General features: G+C 37.7%; 1 protein-coding gene across 4 annotated transcripts in view; it reads left to right on the top strand.

Annotated features, from left to right (window-relative positions):
* Positions 1–15,610, top strand: part of HELB (DNA helicase B) — a 17,153-nt gene extending 1,543 nt beyond the window's left edge. The window contains exons 2-13 of one of the 4 annotated variants that reach the window (XM_063323016.1): positions 189–563; positions 3,082–3,308; positions 4,671–5,543; positions 6,582–6,753; positions 7,556–7,697; positions 8,664–8,794; positions 9,852–9,936; positions 11,411–11,470; positions 12,060–12,261; positions 13,130–13,264; positions 13,515–13,961; positions 14,444–15,610. In XM_063323016.1, the coding sequence (XP_063179086.1) occupies positions 189–563; positions 3,082–3,308; positions 4,671–5,543; positions 6,582–6,753; positions 7,556–7,697; positions 8,664–8,794; positions 9,852–9,936; positions 11,411–11,470; positions 12,060–12,261; positions 13,130–13,264; positions 13,515–13,961; positions 14,444–14,533 (2,939 nt within the window). In that variant the 3' untranslated portion in view covers positions 14,534–15,610. Of the gene's footprint in view, positions 1–188; positions 564–2,555; positions 3,309–4,670; positions 5,544–6,581; positions 6,754–7,555; positions 7,698–8,663; positions 8,795–9,851; positions 9,937–11,410; positions 11,471–12,059; positions 12,262–13,129; positions 13,265–13,514; positions 13,962–14,443 lie in introns of those variants that run through there. The other 3 variants (XM_063323019.1, XM_063323018.1, XM_063323017.1) reach the window with 3 other exon arrangements.

Here is a 15,610-nt window from a genome sequence, read left to right as displayed (position 1 = left end):
GTTTTTAAATGCTACTGGAAAGACTGGCATCAGGAAGTTTATGAAAACCCCTGCTTTAGTTTTACTACCGAAACTCTTAGAAAAGACAAAAATAAGCTTTGAACAAACAAAACTCTTAATCAAACCAAACTTTTAATCTTTATGACTATTGATTAACGATGGTTTTGTTTTTCTTTTTAATGATTCAGTTATTATACAAGAAGACAACTCCAGAAAGGAGTATGAAGTAGTTGGACGTTTTCCATTAGTTGACCCTTGGTGGAGAGTTAATGTTAAAGTTAAAAAAATGGGGTCGAAGTATTTTGTGCAAGGATATCCATCATATTTTCTGCGGACCGATATAGAAGAAAACAACCGACAAGTCTTTTCACTCTTTCTTAAGGAATGTGCTGTTCCTGAGGATTTTAGAGAAAAGTTTTTTACTTGGCTTCCTACAGACTCTATGCTGAGTTTTAGAAATCTTGAAGAAAAACTGAAACAGTTCCAAGTTTCACGCTTACAGACAGGGGAGAAACAAAGAGACACCAAGGATTATGACATCTTCTACTATGTTTTGAAATCATGTAGGTATATCCTATGCTATTTTGCTTGTTTTATAAGCTAATGAGTTCAGTCTCATACTGTGTTCAAGCTAACATGTACTTCTTATGAAGTGCCTATTCAAATGAATTTTGAACATGCAAAGATTCTTCTTTTTTTTTTTTTTTTTTTAATTTGCGGACAGTGGGACAGCTGACCTATTAAAGATAGGTGTACAGTTAGAAACACATAAGGACTTTGCTGAATTCCATAGGCTTACTAAGTAAAATTGTCTGTGCTAGGGGTGCGAAGATGCTGGTGCTGGCTTGCTGTAGTTATTCAGATATAACAAGGCTTATTAAGAAATGGGTTCAGCACTGCTTAAATGGGGTGTTATGGCTTTTTAGGACAAATACATGTTCAGAAATACTTAAGCCACTTCTTTGTAGTGCAGGGGAATAGCAAATGAGCTCAGTGTAGTCCAGATCAGCTGCACTAAATCGGCTATCTAAGTGTATTTGAATCCTGCCCATCAGCAGATTGGTATGGCTGCGGAGTGCAGTATGGAAACACTGGAGTGTCCCCAGGTGGAGATAGTTCAGGACTGCTGAGGATCCTGTTGTGCACTATGTTAGTGTGACTACATGAGTGTTAGAGATTGGATCAGGAGTGTGCTTTTGAAGCAAACATCCCTCTTGTCCCCATTGTGTTGTAGTCTCTGAGACTATTGACGGTATTGCTGCTGGATGAAATCCAAAAGATGCATTCCAGTTGCACACCTAAGGTACTCCAACCCCTAATGGGCATTCAGTCTGTGGGACCAGACTGTAGCTGGTCTGAAGCAAAACACTGAAATGCAGAAAGTCAAGATGGCTGAGATGTGTCTTTAGCATTGGCTGTCTTGTTTTGCCCCAATGATCCGTTTCCCTTATACCATGTTCCTGATGTGGGCATAGGCAGGCCTGGGTTGGTGCTGTACAGAGCCACTTAGATGTCAGTGCCGTGGGACTCAGTACTCTGAGTTGGAGGAAGTCTTTTAAATTCAGCCGCAGCTGAACCTGTACAGACAGGTTGGGTCTATCTACTGTTATATGCAAGCAAATGAAGTCTTCCAGTATATGGTTTACTGGGCAGTGTCAGGTCAGAAGATGAAGGTGACTATTTTGGAGGCCAAATCGTGTCTTAACAGGAGAGTTCAAAGTTTGTGCTAGACTTGAGCTGACTTTACTCCAAGTCACCTGTGTAAAGAGAGGAAAATTTCACAGTCCTATGGACTTTCAGGCTTTTGGTTCTGATTTTGTAATGGTAGAAAAGTTCTTAACCCCTGTTTACGGACTTTAAATCCTTTCGTGACCACAGAGGGATGGGAATTGATAGTGGTAGAAACTCGGATCTAGTTTGCTACCTGAGTTTTAATGAGATATATGGATCGCTTTTGATTGAGGCATGTCCAGTATGTTCGTGAATCTTTAGGGGTGAAGGTTGCACAGTGTGCCTAGGTATCCTGTTCACTGTTCTTGTATTTGGCGGATTTTTCATTATACGTAACTTAAATTACTTTGCTACAAATTAAGCTTTCTTCTTTCTCTGTCATTGGGGAATAGGAACCATAACCAACACCCCTGTATGTTGCTACTATTGATGGCTGTTGTCATTTGTTCTTGGTTGTCATTAGTTGTTGTGGGCTCAAGCGGTTTGTTCTTCAAGCCTTCATTATATTTTTGTGTGGAAATAGTGTGTGTTGATTCTCTATGTATAAATTAAGTACTTGCTTTAAAGTGAAAAGGTTTCATCTTTGCCTTTCTGTAGGTAAGACAGTGATCAGAAAAAGTACTTAACTGAGGAAAAAATAGTGGTTTAAATTTGGAATTACAAAGTTTCTTTAACACGTAATTAAAAATCATGTGTGTTTTTTTTCTTGCCAAGAGATAAAACCTCTAAAAGTTTCGCTTTCTTCTGAAATTTGTTTCACTTCTGAAATCTGTTTTTTAAAGCAAGCTATAGAGCAAATCAATTTCATTATCCCCCTTTTGCAGATCCCAAGACTGATCCAAACAGGGAAAGTGATAGCTTAAGTTTGGGGTCATTGAGAAAGCCAGTGGAGAGCACTGTTTTCCGAAGTTCCTCTACTGATCTGATACTACAAATGTAGAAGCCTTTTTTTTTTATTTTGGATTTTAAACGGTCTTCTGTACATCTGTATGAAAACTAGGTAAGGGCCAGGTGTGGTGAGGTCTGAACTGATTTACTACAAAATGCTGTTGTGTATGCAGTGAATAATAAGAATAATCAAGTGAATAATACGTATTTTCCAAGTGAGTATGTTTAGTTGCAGTTTTTATGTCATCTGTTTACATTATTTTTTCCCAAGGCAGTTCGGGGAAAGCAGACTTTAAAAGGATTTGAAAAGGATTACAAAGAATAAGAAACTGAAAGAAATTCGGGGTGCTTTGGGTGTAGGGGAGGCCTAACCAGAAGGATAATGTCCAGAGTCAGTTTAAGTTGCCTTTACAAATATCTTTGTATATTGCTTAAAACTTTATTGGTTTATGGTGCGTACAGTCGCAGGAAAGGCGGTATTGGTAGCTCTGGCTTTTCCGATGATATTGGAATTCTTGCCGATTCTTCTGCCACGCCATTTTTGCTGTCTGTTGGATATGGTGTGTTGGCAAAGAAAGACTGAAGAAAGCAATGGTACGGATGGTGAGGAAGTACATTTTCAAGACAAGATGCTAACAAAATTGGATGAGATGTTAAAGAATGAGCCATGGAAACTTGGATTCAGCAGGGTAAGTAATGTTGAGCAGGGTAAAAAAATGTGGTGTTTGTTACGTTTGAGCTTCATTGGAGTACAGTGCTGTTTCAGTTACATTCAGTTTATTAACTGGGCATTTGTAGGAGGTAAGCTTAGTTCATTTGGAAATGGATGATGTGCTGGACTCGGTTTTAGCAAAGGGTTTTTCTTCCAGTTGGTCTACAATAACTTAATCTCAAAAGATTTTAAAAGTAGTTTTGTTACAACCGTTTGTTTAGTCTTTTCTACAAGGAACAGAAAATTAAATACTTGAGGTAATTGGGCCAAAAGTAAGAAATCTAATTTAAAACCCTCAGTTGTCTTGTTCAGTTTTATACTGGCAAATGAGATTTTCTGTTCTTAATACATGGGACAGTATCTGTGTTTTCACAGCAAGATAGATAAGTTACTCTGTAAGAGGTCGTCTGGTCTCGTGGTTCCCCTGTTTTATAATGGGGTTGGTGGTTGCTGCTTACCTTTCTGTTCTCCTTTGCTACACTTGCTCTGAGACTTCGCTGCTGCACCTCACCTGAGCGCTCCTGGACCTGAGCTGTAGTTTAGTAGTTCAGAAACATGATTAGTTAATCCCTCTGCATCAGCCCCTGACTGCTTTTACTGACAGATGTTCTGACTTGTCTTGAAGACCTCCAGTTTCTGAGATTTAGCAGGCTAGCCAATGTATTCCACTATTTCGCATCTTTTCCTTTAAAAAGCTTTTCCTGATGTCCAATTTGACTATTCCTTGATGCAATATAGACTTGCTGCTCTCTTGTTTCTTGTACCAAGGATCTGCATATCACTGCAGTTTTTTTATTGCTGGAAGACTCTTGAGCTTTTTCTCTTAAGGCTCAGCAAGTCCAATTCATTTTTTCTTTTTCTGAATAATTTATCTTTTTTGCACATCTCAGTCTTTCACTATGTTGCAGTAGTCTCTGTAAAGGTTGTATATTTCTTGAAGTAGCATGTTCGGAATTTGGTACAGTATTCTGGCTAATGCCTTTCCTATGCTCTGTTTCTGCATTTTTTTTTTGTGCCTTTATTTGAAATTGTGCTCATTAGATGTGCACAAGTTCTCCTTAATACCCAATTTCTGCACCGGGATTTTGATTTTTAAACTTTCCATTTTATACAGAAGGGTGACTGAGAGGAATTATCATTCTATCTTACTTTTAAATATCTTGCTTTCAAATATCTTGAAAAGCATAACAACTTCATACATTATGAAAAATACGTAATTTTTTGCAGACTTCCACCCTCTTAATTGCCATTTGTATTTACTAGGAGGAATGTTATCCAGCAAGAGGCTAACATCTTCTGAAATAAATATATGTTTGCTTTTATTCTTTCTGGGGAGAAGATTACATACAGGGAACTGAATCTTTCTTACTGTGAGGCAACATGGGCAGCCTTCTGTCAGTGCAAACATCTCCTCTGGAAGATTCCTGAACTGCAGAAGAATGCATTAATTCTGTATGATCAACTCAAGAAAAAGTGTAGAGAGATGGGACACACTTATGAAGATCAAGATGAATTAGCTCGTTTTGTATCTAAAGATATGTCCATTGAGCATGCTTGGCAATCTCTTGAATTTTTGAAACATCAGAACATAGTGATTAGGGAGAAAAAACTAGTGTTTCTGCCTCATCTTTACAAATCTGAAAAAGACATTGCAATGTATATAGGTGACCTTCTGTCAAACCATTCATGGCAACTGGATGTTGATGTTAGAAAGATACTTAATATTTCTCAAACATCAAGAGAAGTGGCAGATAACGAAATGAATGTTACCCAGGCTCATGAAATGGAACATCTGAAGGAAAATAATCTGGACAATCATAACTGTGAAAATCACTTTCATGAAGAGGAAGTGGGGTCTATGTCTGGTACCCAAAGTAAAGCAGAGGTAGACTTAGATCAAGCAATTGCCGTGGAAAAGATTTGTTCTAATCCTGTCACAATCATAAGTGGAAAAGGAGGCTGTGGGAAGAGCACAATAGTTAGCTGCCTTTTTCGTCACTTAAAGCAGATGGAAAAAGAAGTGGAAGCTGCTTCTAAGGACTTTGAAGAAGATCTAGATGCGTCTGAGGAATGGAATACCTTTGATGATCATTTGGAGTCAGAGAAGATGTACACAAAAAGAACGTTGAATGTACTATTTACTGCACCTACAGGGAGGGCGGCAAGCCTTTTGAGTGAAAAAACTAAGCTTCCTGCGTATACACTGCATCAGGTAAGGATTTATTTATTTATTTATTTATTTATTTTTAAATTGTGTTCTGAAAGACCTTTTGGCACTGTCCATTCTTTGAAAAAAAAACGATTGTTATTGAACTTTCCTATTGTAGCTATTAATGTTAATGCTTAGGTATAGCTTGTCAGCATTTGAAAGTCAATGTTACATTTTGGGGAATCATAAATCAATAATTTGAAATATTTGCTGTAACTTTGGGGGTTTTTTTCCTACTTAGACACATCTCAAATTTGTGCCTTTCTAGGGCATCTGGTCTTTTTAGCTTCTCAGCTGTTTTTTTGTTGGTTTTGTTTGTTTGTTTTTATTTAGTTAAGAGTGGAAGTACTTTCTAGATGGCAGAGCTGTTTTCTAGTGTCCTGTTGCCTAGCAATCATACTGATACCTGCACATACATGAAAAGATCAGTAGACTGGGGTTGAATAATGGAATAAATTTTATTCACAGTGTTTTCTTAATTGCTGATAAATATGGTGCAATGTTTCTAAGAAAAAAGTAAAAAGCAATCTCTTTGTTAAGAAACTTAGGTCAAGTCTCTGTTGTCCTAGGTAGTGGAAGGTGCGAAGAAAATGTTGAATTTGTGGAACAACCTGTATAAATCAAAATTATAATAACATAGAAAGTACTGTGGGCTTCTTCTGTCTTTGAGGACTAGATAGTTGCCTGTTCCCCTTCCCCATGCAATGTTGGGGATTTATTAATGCCAGCAAGTTGTAGTAGGAGGTGTTCCTGTTACTGAGCAACCTAATGGCTGACCTGATATCCTTCAGGGTTCCTGGAGAAAAAAAAGGATGCATTTCTGTGCTTTTATTTAAGTAAGCGTTGATAATCTCAGCTAGAAACGTATTCACAAAGGAGGAAAATAAGACTGAGCAGTTGAGTCTTCTGAGCCTTTTTGGGTGTAAGTTCAAAATCTCAGATAATAACTCTAAATACAGCATTGGAAGGTACTACACTCCAGACACCTTTATAAGACAATTGATTAGTGTCAGAGCTTGATTTATTTCAATTTGTTCCTAGGTCATCTATAGTTTTAAATCGTGGAGGCAGAGTGAACAAGTACAGCCATGGAAGTTTTCTACTGTGACGGTTCTGATTGTGGATGAAGGAAGTTTGGTGTCTGTACATGTTCTTAGTTTAGTTTTAAAGCTCTTGTGTGAGCATGCTCAGCTTGCCAAACTTATTATTCTAGGTAAGTGAAACAAAAAAATTAGTACTGTACAATATTTAGTGATATGCAATATACAGTATAAGTATCAGAACTGCCACTAGTTTCACTGAGTCTCTTAAAAACCCCAGAATGTTACATTGTTCTGTACTTGGATATTTCTGCTTATTTGTAAGGTCAGATGAGATAGACTGGGCTCTTCAAGAGTTTTCCATCTCAACTGTCAGTATGAAAGTATCGTATCTCTGTTCTCTGCTTAGCGGTGGTTTGTCTGATTCTGGAAGTATTATGACTTCCATGTAGTAGTTTATTACATCTTGCAACTAGAAAACTTTTCTGATTTCCTTAAAGAAGCTAGAGTTAGCCTACTAATCAAATGTTAGAAGGGAAGTTTCATGATGTTTTAATGTTTAAGATCATCTTGTTTTCATTCGGAAAGGAAAACAAGTGTAAAATCAAAATTTTCTGCTTTCTCAGAGGTTTGCTTTCTGGGATGCCATTTATGGCATTCATTTTTACATATGTAACTTTCAAAATGTGTTTGACTAAGATGCGATCGCTGTCGGTGTTCATCATACAGTGATTTGTACCTGCTAGTAAAGCATTACTGAGTGAGGAAAATGAAAAACTTAAACTATGCTACAGTCTGATTCCCCAAAGTTTCTTAGATTGTTGACGGTTTCATTTTGCGTGAATTGTATTGAGGAAGCATGTTACTGTGTGGTGGGTTGAGTATTTATTAATTCCCGTGTTTTTTTTTTCAAGACAGCTTTTAACAGATATTCTGTTATTGCTTCTCACATATAGTAATTTGCATTCTGTTTAGGTGATACTAGACAGCTACCAAGCATAGAGCCAGGAAACATGTTAGCTGATATCTTTGAGGGTCTAAAATCAAGAGGCTTTTCTGTGGAACTGCGAACTAATCACAGAGCTGAATCGCAGCTAATTGTAGATAATGCAACAAGGTAGGATTCTGTTTTGTACGTAAGAAGCATTCTTGTAGTAGGCCTGGTCCTTTACCTGAAAAATAGTAATGCGTCCAGATTTAACTCTGCTTCCGTTACAGTTTCTTGTTAAAAATTAGTAATGCTGGTTTTAAAAAGAAAAAAACAACCCCCCAAACCAGCAACACCACCCCACCCCCCATTTTTCCAGGAGTGTGTGTATTGGACAAAAAAATGTGTGTGCTGGAATACTCTTGAATTTTATGGGACATATTTCACTATCAAATAATCTCTGTTGTTTTCAAATGACTTGTGCATGCAGAAATCACTTTATGCCTTTTGAAATGACTTACAATTGCTTCTCTGAAAAGGAAGTTTTAAAGACGTTGCTGGTAAGTGTGGCAGCAGCTAAACCAATTTGAATTACATTGAGAGTTTAGATGTCAAGGGCCATTAAATCGTAGTTTCTTTATATTTTTTGCTCATTAATACCTAGAACTTCTTCATGTTTCCAGCATTTGTATTATGTTCGGTCTAGAAATAATCCAGTTTCCTGTCAGTGAATTATTTATTTTTTAAACCTGAAACAACATCACCTAGGTCTGAGTGTCCAAGACCTTTTGTTGTTGATTGGAATTTGAGAGTATTCTGAACGTTTGTGAAACGCCCAGAACTACAAGTGTTTTATAAACACTCTGTCTTTTCTCTGGGAGGGTAACACTTCTGTGTTACTCCAGTCTGCTCCCGTGAGAAGAACTGTATGGGTAATACCAAGTATCTACTCAGTACTAAAGGGCTTAGAGAATAAATTATCAATTTTTAAATGTGAAATTAAGTTATGCTCAGAAGAAAGAGTTTGTGGTGTATGTAGCATAGCTGACCAAAATTTATAAATGGTGAACTTCAGGCTGATGCAGACAATACACTGGAATCCTTTAACTGGAAGTAATTTTTCTTTTCTGTTTTCCTTCCCCTTCTCTGGTCAAGAATCTCTCATCGGAATCTTCCTGAATTTGATGAGGTGCTGAAAGTTTCTGATTGGAATGAGGAAATGACAATGCCAAGCCCGGAGAAGAAATTCATTCTTATTGCTTTGCCTGCTGGCGGGGGTTGTGACAGTACGTGTGTCCAGTCAGTTTGTGATCTTGACTTTCCCTTTGGTAAAGCATAGACTGTTTGGCTGGAACTAACATTTTGGGAATATTTTAGTTTGGTTTTGTTTGTGGTATAAATTTACATGCTAGACTCATGGTTTAGTGTAAGTGCACGCAGCAGGACCCGTCAGTGCAAAGAATATGATGTAGAGCTTCAGCTCACCAGTCAGCTTTTGAAATGGGGGTGATACAACTTCCACCAGTGTAATCAAATGTGATTGTCTTTTTATGTTGTAGCGGGGGCTGTCAAACCTTAAAAGATTAAAATCTCCAGAGGTGAATCATTTGAGTAAACAGCAACTGTAACAGGATGGTGTGTTGGGACAGGAACGTGCTCTAACAACTCTAGAAACAAGTTAGGAAAATTAAAGCAGAGGGGACACCAGAATTTCTTTCAAAATGTTTTAGGGTCAGGGTTTGGCCATTGTTTTTGGTTTTTTTGACTGTTATTGGATAAGTGGATTGAGTGGCCTCTACTTTATATGCATCAAAAAGCTTCAAGGGGGATGTGGGGGGAAAAAAAATAGAGCAAATATTATCACCTTATCTTACTATAGTAACTTAGCAAACAGAATACTAAAAATGGATTTCTTCTGTGAAATCCAAATGTATAGGTCTGTGGCTTAAAAATGTTCTCTCCATACCTCTTTAATGTACAGTATCAAAACCATATTTTGCATGAGATATGCTCTATGCAGTTCTTCTAACACAGGAATAAGACTTTGTCTCCTTCCACATCGCTCTTGTTTGTCAGATTTTAACAGTGGGGTAACTGCATGATACTTTTTGGGGGGATTATATATATGTGGGTGTTTTGTGATGTGGGAGTCTTTTTTTCCGGGGGGGGGGGGAGCGTATTTGGGATTTTTTTGTTTGTTTTGGGGTTTTTGTTTTAAACAAGTTGAAATGGCATTGAAGCAAGAAATAAGCAAAGGCAATTTCATATTGAATTATGTTTTTCTTTCTTAAATTGTTTGTTCTTCATATTTTTATGCCTTACCTTTTATGTCTTCTAAATCAGATTTGCAAACTGCCATAAGGACTTTACTTAAAAAAGGACCAGGATTGCAGGATGCCAAACAATCACAGTTCATTGCTTTCAGAAGGTAATGGAGCAAGCAGGCAGACATTGAAAAAACTCCTTGCTAGCAGCTACGATCTAAAAATAGCTGGGTGTGTTGAGTTGGAGAGACTAGTGGCAATACCGTAAAATTACTAGAGAGAACAACAGGCCAGGTGTCTTTTCCTGTGCCTTCTGGTTGCCCTCAGTCTCTCTGTAGAGACTTGCTTCGTTTTTCTGTAAGCTTAATGTTATTTTGCACCATGATTTCTGCATTTGTATTCGTGTTCATCTGTACTATTTATGGTAAAGAAACAAAGCATGGACATAAACAGTTTTTGTAGTAGATTCTCTGAGAGCCTGTGCTCTGGCGTTTGCTAACAGCGCAGTGTTCTCCAGCAACGAAAGGCGAGGGCTTGACTGCAAGAGGAACCCGCAAAATACAAAGTAATGTCTGTGTTCAGACATCGTGGCAGAGGTGAATTCCAGGGTGCGGGGCGGAACACCTGGCCTACTGTCTCTGCATGCTTCTGTCACAGGTGGACATGGACCAAATGTCAGAAGATACTCGCATTTTGATTGTGGGACGAGGGCCAGATTTAGTCATATAATCTGATGTGCCTTAGTGTTCCTGCTGGGCAGTGGCGAGTGCCTGCAGCGTGGGTATTTGGAAGCACAATACTGGTCATTTAAGAAGGGGTGTGTGTGCAGGGCTCTAACACACTTTCAAGAAAGATTGCAAAGTTTAGTAATCACTGATAATGTGAACTGTCACAGGAGCGTGAATACTGTGGATGGCCTCACAGAAACAGCGAAGGGATGAATGTAATGTCCAGTAGTACCAATAGTCCATAAACTTGCACTTCTGCTCAAAAGGGTACTCCAGGAAGACCTCTTCCACTTCTATTTGTGAAGAACCTTTTCTCAGCAATTAAAAAACACCCACTATTTACAGGTTACTAGTGTGTAAATATGGGATTTATAAATTTTAGCTAGTTTACCTGTTTGTTGTGAATGCTGAGTAACTCTGAAATGAATTTTTTTTTCTCCAGTCTGCATTCAGGTACAATACTGTTATTAATGATTTCCATATAAGATTATTCTGGATTATTTTTATAGGTACTTAATCTGCATTTAAAAGTGTTTAAAAGTGTCTTCAGGAAGCAAATAAATCTTCTGTCTATTTTTAATACATCCACAGGCAGGAAATAATATATCGAGGCTTTAGTTTTTCTTTAGTTTTGTTCTTTCTCTTAGAATCAAATCTAGGTATGAATCGCAAACATCCTTGCCTCACTTGGTGTCTTATTTGGACAAAAATGTTCCTTTACTGTTGTATCCTCTAAACTCTGCATCAGCGATTGTTTTTAATTGTTGGTAGAAGATCGTCATAGCTAAGATGGGCTTTTTCCATTGTTTTTTGATTAAATGCTCATGTGACATTGCATGTCATTGTTGTATGCTTTGTATTTGTTAAGTACATCATGATTTTGTTCATGTTCTTGTTTACTATGATCTAGGCAAGACTGCGATCTGATAAATGAACTTTGTTGCCAACACTATTCAAATCACGTAACCAGGTAAGCCAGTGGTTTGCAGTTTTCCTGTGAACAATCTCCCTGTGCTTTTGAAAGTGTTACAACCAGGTCAACAGTCTAAAATAAAATTTTAAAACTTAATATTTCATCTAGATCTGGTTATTTATGTCAGAAATCGATTATACAATAATCTGTCTTTGATGGGTCCTTTCATCTCATCCTGGATTGTGAACAGAGATAACATAAAATAAGTGTTTGCCTTTCATTTAAATTGCCATTATGTGAATTCCAAGATTTTGAGTTACTGCAGAATATGTAAAATTGACATAAAAGCAACTTGAAAAAACCCTCAAGGTTAATTATTTTTTTGTCACTATGATTTCTGAATAGGTTGTTGTAATAGATTTTTGTAAGCAGGATTTTGGTGCTACTCCATATTACTTTTTTTTTACCAAAAGGTTTTACAAAAGTTCCAGAAACACCTTTTAAATGTGAGTTGTCTTCACTGTTTTGAATTTTACTAAGGCTTTTAAGCTGGCCCAAGTATAGAGAGGGGAAAGAGAAGAAATACTGAGCGATGGTGGATGCGTATTTGTAAATACATTTCTCCCTTTTTCTTTCTCTGACCTAGAGACCATAAAAACCATCTTTTATTTCGAATTGATGACAAGATTTCCTGCATGCGGAATACGTATCTCAAGGATCTTTTGCCAGACCGTGGTTTAGGAAAGGGTCCTAACTGCCATGAATGCAAAAGTGGACAAACCTCCCTCACTTCAGAGACTGCTGAGGAGAAACGACTGTGCAATGGAGATATATTTTTCATAACAGGAGTAAGTCATTGCTGCAAGAACTTGCACAAGAAACTGCAGTGGTAACCGATTCAGTACTTGTTGAATCCCCAGAACAAAACAATGCACACTTTAAAATTTTAGTCTATAATATATACTTAATTCTTCTGCTAAACTATCACATGAAAGGCAAGAAAGAGGTAGACTCACAATAGAGAATTAAAAAAATATAATCTCTGGGTGTTTTTGTAAAATGTGTTTCAGTTGGTCTCGTCCTGTCCAGTGTGAATACATTCTGTAAATACAGAATAATATTATTATTAAATATATTATTATTAAATAAATGTATTGTATTTTGGATATAGGTCAAAACATAGTCTTAAGAATAAAACTAACATTACAGCTTGAGCTCTCCCCTGGCAGAAAACTAAGCTGGCCAAAAAATACAGCAACAACCCCCTGCTGTATTTTTCTGCTGGGTTCAGTGAGATGAGCTCACGCAGCTGAGGGTCCAGTGAGTGCGTGGGCAAGGGGGACGGTGCAGGGCTGGTGGGAGAGAGTAAGCTCCTCCCCGCATGTGGCAACAAATTGTTAAAGGGCCTCACTGGCATATTGCACTGTATCCTAGGATAATCTATGTTTCTTGGGGGTTAAAACTGCCTCTCTCAGCATTTTCCTTACTAAACAGAAGGAGTTGGGGTAGGCCCTGTACACTGAAACTATTTTCCTTGAAGGTGGTCGGTGAAAGATAACTATCTTTTGGGCATAGTGTCTTCTGAAACTGTTTCACCCGGTTGACATTGCAGCTATTGTAATTTCAGGGAAAGCTAGGATATGGACACACGCAGATGTATGAGACATTGATCAAACTGCTGATATGAGCTTACTGCTGAGTGTTCTCTTTCTTTAGGATGTAGAAATGGATAAACAGCGCTTATTGACCATCAGCAGCACGTACGGCTCCACTTTCACTGTGAGGTATAAGGCACTGAAGAAGCTGTGTCATATAAAACATGCATGGGCCAGAACTATCCACACATTTCAGGTAAAAAAAAAAGCAAAGCCGCTCTGAGCTGATACAACTTTCTTATGGCTTTATCTTGCCAATGCGCTGTATTTCCATGTGAAAGCGTCAGAAGCTCTCTTGAAACAAAAATTCCTTGAATGCAGCATAGAAGATACTTTTGAGGGTGTCCCCAGTTGTCTCCAACTTCCTTATTCTTACAAGCTGTCTTTTTTTTAAAATTGCTTACTGGAGATCTTAACTGAACAAGACGTTCTTAAACATATTTCAGGGTTCCGAGGAAAAAACTGTTGTCTACGTGGTTGGCAATCCTGGCCGTCAGCACTGGCAGCACGTGTACACGGCCGTGACCAGAGGACGCTGCCGTGTCTATGTTATAGCTGAAGAGATGCACCTCAGGAGAGCGGTCACTAACAAGAACATGCCCCGAAAAACCCGCTTACAGAGATTTTTGAGAGAAGCCATTTCAGAAACAAGCAACTGTCCCAAACAAACAACTTCTTCCCTGACGAAAAGCTGTCAAAGTCAAGAGGTTGAGACTCTGTCTGTTTCCGTAACTCAAGGTGCTCCTGACCCACCTGAACCTCTAACTGGCTTGATTAAACAGGAGAGGTCAGCACATCTCAATAAAGAGCAGGCAGGCAATTTTCAGCAAAGTCCATCCAAAAGACAATGGAGTCTTGCAGAGAATTCCAAGGACGCTCAGAAAATACCCTCTGTAAGTATCTCCTTTCTGAGAAAATTTAAAACAAACTTCCGCACTCTCTTTCACCGCCGGCAGTCATCTAGATACTGTTAGGATTGTTTTACTTATTTAATAATTTTCAAGATGTTGGTGAAGCAGTCAAGTTTGGCGGCTGTTTTCCCAGAGTAATACATGACTAATAGGGGAAAAAATAAGTTACAGCGTCAGTACTAGTAAACGTATCCATCTCGTTACTCGTGGCAGTGGTCTGTTGGCTAGCTTAGCCTCTGTCAGCTTCTTCTTTGTGCACAGGAGCTGAACTGCTGGCAAACATTTACATATAATTTTATCATTGAAGTAGATACATTTTTATACAGTCAAACATGCTTAACGTGTTTTTTTCATTACATCTAATTTCTAAGAGCTGTCATGGGGGAAAGAGCTTTTATTGAAGAGGCTACTGTATTTTAGTTATGGTTTAAACTTTGGGAATGTTTTTCATTTTGTTTTGACAGAAAACAGTAGAAGATTCCCCACTTGGCTCTTCCAGACTTAAGAATCTAACTTTGGGACAACCAACTCCTAGGAAGCTTTTCAAAAGCTAACAAACGATTAACTCTCCCCTTTATGAACCTTTCTTGAACCTGTTTCATGCAAGATTTTTGGACCGGAGAAGCTGGGTACGCAGATGATTTTTCAAAGGCTTTCTTGCATTTACATGTTCTATGCAGAACAGCTTGTTTTAAAGCGAGTCTTTTATATTTTCAGTGATCTGGTTTTAGTAGGAGAGTCCTTGGTGTGTTGGCCATCAAAAATTAAATTGTTCTTCTGTTTTGGTGAAGAACGAACTCACAGGTCTTAACAGGATCCAGATGTTCCCTTAAAAAATACATGGGGATTTCTTGACGTAAAGGTTCCAGCTATCCATACCAAGATTTATGCATCTCTTCATGCTACAGCAGCGATGAGAAGCTGTTACTGATGTGCCAAAATTGCAGTTTGCTCTTGAGTCAAAAACCATTTTACAAAGGGGGCTTCAAATTTTTCCACTGTGGCAGGATTATGGGCATGAAGCTTTGATGGATTATTCATTTTAATCTTGTCACAAATAGGACAAGAAAGTTGCAATGAATGATGTATGAAATTATTCCCACTTTGTACCTGAAAGAGTACATGCTGATCATCGTCTTGGTAAGAAAAGCAAAATTCCAAGTTGGGAGTTCAAATAACATTCCACTTCCAACTTCTGTGCACTATGTGACTTGCTGCATTGTAATTTTTGAGTTTAGTAAGATGAATGTTTATTCAAACTTCAGATAAATTGTACTAAAATTTGGACAGCTTGCTTGCTTTCAACATTTTTTTTCCTGCAGTATGTGTGTTTAAAAAAAAAAGTACCACCACACATCCACAAATAGAAACATGGGTTTTGGGTTTTTTTTTTTTTGCTAACACTGTGGGAAAAAATATAAAGTAGGAAAATGCTACCTCATTTTTAATGTCTTTAAATCACTGTTTATTTCAATTTATACAGTTTTTCCATACAAATATTTGCAACAGTTTGAATTTCAAAAAACATAACATAGACGATAAATATCATGCTATTAAAGTATTAAATTTGTACAAAAATACTTTACAGTTTAATACTTATTTGTTACAAATAAAAATACATATTTAAGTAA

This window comes from Chroicocephalus ridibundus, chromosome 1, assembly GCF_963924245.1.
Source record: "Chroicocephalus ridibundus chromosome 1, bChrRid1.1, whole genome shotgun sequence".
NCBI classification, from domain to species: domain Eukaryota; kingdom Metazoa; phylum Chordata; class Aves; order Charadriiformes; family Laridae; genus Chroicocephalus; species Chroicocephalus ridibundus.
The sequence above is the reverse complement of the archived record's forward strand: the minus strand, read 5'-3'. Positions and strand labels throughout refer to the sequence as shown.